This window comes from Montipora capricornis, chromosome 7, assembly GCF_036669925.1.
Source record: "Montipora capricornis isolate CH-2021 chromosome 7, ASM3666992v2, whole genome shotgun sequence".
NCBI classification, from domain to species: Eukaryota; Metazoa; Cnidaria; class Anthozoa; order Scleractinia; family Acroporidae; genus Montipora; species Montipora capricornis.
Genome location: NC_090889.1, coordinates 12,568,198 through 12,573,197, shown reverse-complemented (window position 1 = coordinate 12,573,197; position 5,000 = coordinate 12,568,198). Strand labels below are relative to the sequence as shown.

The 5,000-nt window shown below is 39.2% G+C and overlaps 1 protein-coding gene across 1 annotated transcript in view; it reads left to right on the top strand.

Annotated features, from left to right (window-relative positions):
• LOC138055653 (inactive tyrosine-protein kinase 7-like) overlaps nt 1-5,000 on the top strand; it is a 64,425-nt gene that overhangs the window by 53,234 nt on the left and 6,191 nt on the right. Inside the window, exons 14-16 of the mRNA XM_068901539.1 lie at nt 1,959-2,146; nt 3,140-3,256; nt 4,286-4,470. Coding sequence (XP_068757640.1) covers nt 1,959-2,146; nt 3,140-3,256; nt 4,286-4,470 — 490 coding nt within the window. The remainder of the gene's footprint in view (nt 1-1,958; nt 2,147-3,139; nt 3,257-4,285; nt 4,471-5,000) is intronic.

Genomic DNA, 5,000 nt, shown 5'->3' with positions numbered 1-5,000 from the left:
TTGAATTATCCGTTCCAGAATGTTTGATTCACTAAAGATATTTACAGGTGATCTAGTTTAGTGAGGCTTTTGGTGAAGAAACACCCTGTCCGTTGGCGCAACCATGGCTGCTACTTCCAGAGTAAATGAAAGGCATTGAAGGTGGAGAACCAAGAGAGTAGCCAGGCACTTGCACGGGGCCTAAACTACAACGAGGCTTAAGGTTTCCAAGAATCTAGGACTGTATATTAAGCTTGGTTTTTCCTTTGCTTTGTAGTGTCAATCCATTCAGTAAACTTGTGCGCTCGACACCAAATTCAAGCCCATTCTTTATCTGTGAACATGTATGAGGTATTTGACCTATGCGCTCCTGTAACGACACTGGCGACATGTATGCCTCTCATTGGTAGTGAAGGCAAAATATAGTATTTCTGGCAATGAAGCGAAGCGTAATAGACAGAAATAGTTATTTTGCCGGCACGGACAGGAGGATTGACGTCGTGCGAAAGGGATTATGGGTATACATGTCAGATATGTGTAGTAGATTGTTACGATTTGAAAACCTTTCTAAGTCAGCAACAATTCACTTCCCAAGTTTAAGTTTGATTTAAGAGTGTGTTGTTAGTTTCCAAGATTCGTTATCGTAACTCAGCCCCCGGAGCTAGCGGCACCACAGTTGGTGGGGTATACGTTCCTTTTTTTTTTTCTTTTTTTTTTTCCACAAAGTGCTTTTGGCTTTTTGTATCCAGTGGTGTGGCAATAATTTATATTATTGTGAATGGACCTCTTTAGCTTGTACATTTTGTTTTCCCATTTCAGACCACGTGATGTTACTCTAGGGAACGGTTTCTTTCAAATGTGGTCTTATGCACGTGCATATGTATGCATAACTCATGAAAAACAAAAGGAAAATTCCCTTGGGAACATCACGTGGTCTGGTTTCAAGGCGTGCTCTCTTACAATAAATTAATTAAGAAAATTAATTTATCGTCTCGTACCAATCCTTGATTGTAACTTTTAAAAAGCATATCTCTTGTCTTTCTAAAACAAATCTTGATTCAGTCTTAGCGAGATCACCAATAAAACATGCTTAATGCAAGCAAGTCAAGTCACGGACGTCGGTCTTGACCCAGTTTCTCTTCGGCTACTTGGCAAACGTCTCGTGCGTAAGCTCTCTATGGTATCCCGTACGTATGACGCCCCCTTCCGTAAATAGCATTGTAATAACTAACCACAAGCAAGAGAGAGTAGAGAACACATCTCCATGCCTCATCTATTTTTAGTTTCGCGCCATGGTCGCACAGCCAATGACAACCAATCAGGAGTCTTCCTACAAATAGCCGCGCATCTTGACCACTTGCTAAATTGAGATTGCAAAAATTATCATTAGAAGAGGCCAATATACGATGGAGATGTCCTGTCCCCTCATCCTCTCTTGCCAAAAGACAAAATGAAAGAGAGAGAGGGTGAAGGGGCGTTGGCCGGGATACGTGAATTTCACAAATCATATTTCAAGATCAAAAGTCTGTTTTCCAAGAAGTGCGCGATTATTAAGCATACATGGTGTGAACTTATCTGGCGTTGTAAATGGCAGCTGTTGGATATTAAGTATGGCTTTCTTAGTTAGTTTCTAGTTTTGGGGAATCATACACCAACCTCCTTGTTTCTGCAATTCTGAATGTCATTTCGAAGTCTTTTGACTTTGCAAACGTCTTGGGGAACAGACACCCGTTTTCGTGACATAGCCTAAAATTAACATATTCCAAGGGCTAGATTTTTCTCTTGCTTGCCGCTAAGTGGTTTCTGGCATTCGAACTACATTATTTGCATCATCCTTGGGAGTGTTCATGCATCAAATAAGCAAACCAATTACGCTTTTGGAAACTTGCTGTGACAAAATGAAAAACAGTTTTGGCGAGCGGCAAGCAACCCACCATTGGAAAATGAGAGAACTAACACTCAACATTTCTGGATTAAAGATCACGAGGTGACGAGGAAGAAATGGAGGTGTTGAATTTTGAAGTGGACGCATGGGAAATAGCACGTCGCCAGATTGCACTTGAGGAGGTCATTGGTTCAGGAGCATTTGGAACAGTTTGGCGAGCAACCTTGAGTCGTAAAAATGGAAAACCAGGCATACGTTTTGTTGCAGCAAAGTGCTTTTCTCGTAAGTACGATTCGGCTTTGTTAATTTATAGTTTCCATCGGATACCGTTTAGTTAAAGAGGACAGGGAAATTTTCCACTGCAATATCACGTGTTTTAATGAACCGCTTGTCACGTAGAGGCTTACAAAACCTCGTTCAACATGCACGATAAAAATATGTCGTAACAAAAAGAAGAAAAACGTGCAGCAAAATCATCAATTCTCAATCAACTCTTTCGTAATCTACCCACCTTTATCTTAACCTTGAAACAAATGCGGAGATTACCAAAATAGATCACCTTCTCCTACCAGGTTTCCTACTCCTTTTCTCCTGCTTGATCCCTATTTATTGCAAGTGTGCGAAGACATTTTGTTCTTTAACTTTTATTTCAAACTTTCATGGCGACGTCTTGCCTCAAATACACCAGATCTTTACCCTCGTTGCACATTAAGGGATAAAGTTCCTCATAAAATTCATAAATAAATAATGCTTTTAACCATTTATAAAGCCTATTTTCCATTGCTAAATTGCAGTTTAAAATACGAGATTTGAATCGATCAAGCATATTCGATTCTCCCTAAGCGTTGGAACCCCAAACACTGAATCAGGAGCAGGCGTAGCTTAATTGACTGGTGCGCGTCTTTGACAGCCAAAGGACACAAGTTCGATTCTCAGCGACTTTAATGTCTGCATGTTTTAACACCTTCCTTTAATTTGTGTAGCTGTAGCTCTAATTACCTGTAAAATGGAGCACTGACAAATGGAGGGAGGGTAAGAAGCGCACCATCGGCTTCCATCGATATAAGCCTCCTATCTGAAGGAACAACCGGCATTAAAAGAAAAATGGACTTACTTTTATCACAATGCCCCATGACGTAAAGAAAATGAGACAAAAACAAGTCTGGGAAAAACAACCGTGTTCTTAATAGTTCATGACCAAGGAAGTAGGAATCCATGAAACACCGCACAAGTCATGTGTCCAATCTGATTGTACCCTGGTGTCATTTGTTGTAGCCACATCTGGAGATGAAGGAAAAGACGCTCTGATGAGGGAAATCGGGTTGGGAAAACTTATTGGAGACAGCCCTCAGCCGAATATTGTTCAATTCATTGGCTGTGTCACCACCCAAAGTAAGGATGTTATTGCAACTGCTAAATAGAAACAGCTGTGAGAAATTTGCACCAATAGTACAAGACCGCTCGTGAAAACCTTATCAATCGATGATATTTAGGGCTAAATTTGTCTATTTAAGCAAATTGTTTGGGAAATTCTAGCCCATTTTTGCCGTTTTACACGAGTAATGAGAAAATGGCCGTTTTCACCACATTTCCCAGGAACAAATTAAACCCTCTTAACGTCAAGTTCAATTCCAACAATTGCATAGCATAAGGTCAAGAAACAGAAAAACAGAACAATTTTCAAAAAATAAAAAAAGGTGAATCATCAAAGCAATGCCATGGAATAATGACAAAAGATATGACATTTGTTTTGGCTATATAAAACGGTCATGTGCCTGATTTCACACCTCTAAAGAGAACCCACTTGGAGCCTCTTCATACATTTTTTTTTTGTGCGAGAAACTGGCTCAGGCTGCAAAGACCACCAGGCGGCGATAAATTATTGAAAGGAATTGTACATTTTGCATGACAATTGTATATTTTATCTTTAAACATATGTTATAAATTTTTAATCATCTCTTAATCACTATACTTTCTTCATAGAAAGTTCTTCACACAGTTTTTTCAATCATACAGAGAAATAATACAAATATGTGGAAATTATGAGTAACGTTGATTAATGTTTTTTTTTTATATTAATATTATTATTATTTAATTCATGTCTCTTTTTCTTTTTCTCACTTTTACATTTATTCTTGGGTAACATAACCTTTAACTTGGGGGATGTGTAGATATTCGCCCTTTTCTTCATTCTCATCCTCTCTGCTCATTCAAGGTGAGCCGCTAATATGCGATGCTGACAAAGTTGGTTGGCCAAACTTTGATCTTCCAACACAGAGCCACGCAAATACTGCTTTATTTGTTTACTTCTTAAAAGCATCTAAACGTAATAATGATAGAGCCCATATCCACCTTTCCGAGAAGTTAACAGTTTGAATGCAGCATTATAGAAGTTGTCCAAACTCTGTGTAACCTTCACAGTACACCCAATTTTGATCATGGAGTACTTACCCTGTGGGGATCTTCTGGGGTACCTGAGAAAAAGCCGTGGAATTTCCGACAAACATTATCACGGAAAACTAGAAGTAGCGCCACTGAAGACCTATGACCTAATGTCATTTTCAAAACAGATTGCTACTGGAATGGTGTTCCTGACATCCAGAGGGGTATGTGACACGAAACAAGCATGTCGTAAAATATGGTATTACTGTTGCTTATTGTAATCTTTCCACAGATTAAGATTGTATCTACGAAATGCATCATGCGATATGCTTACTGTTTATAGTGTTTAACATTATGTAGACGAAAATGTGTGATCCATTTATGATATTCTTATATCGAAAAGAAATGAATTGCTGTGGGTGACACGTACTAGCGCGTGCTTCAAACACTGGGTTTTCTACATTGGGATAACGCTGGAGGACCATGCACCGATCCATGCCTTGATATTACATAGTGTGATCTGCCCCCGCTGGTCGTCATGATAATACAACAGTCATCTTTTTAAGTCAGTAATCGGGGAACTTTGGCTATAGCTCGAAAAGACTACGTTATTTTCTAGTCGTATTAGTTAATTAACAATTATTGGATTCGGTTTTCAGGTGATTGCGATAATATCAAGGCCAAAGTTTATGTTATCTGCCAAAGCCGAAGGCGGATAACTCAAACTGAGGCCTTGATAATTATCGCTATCATG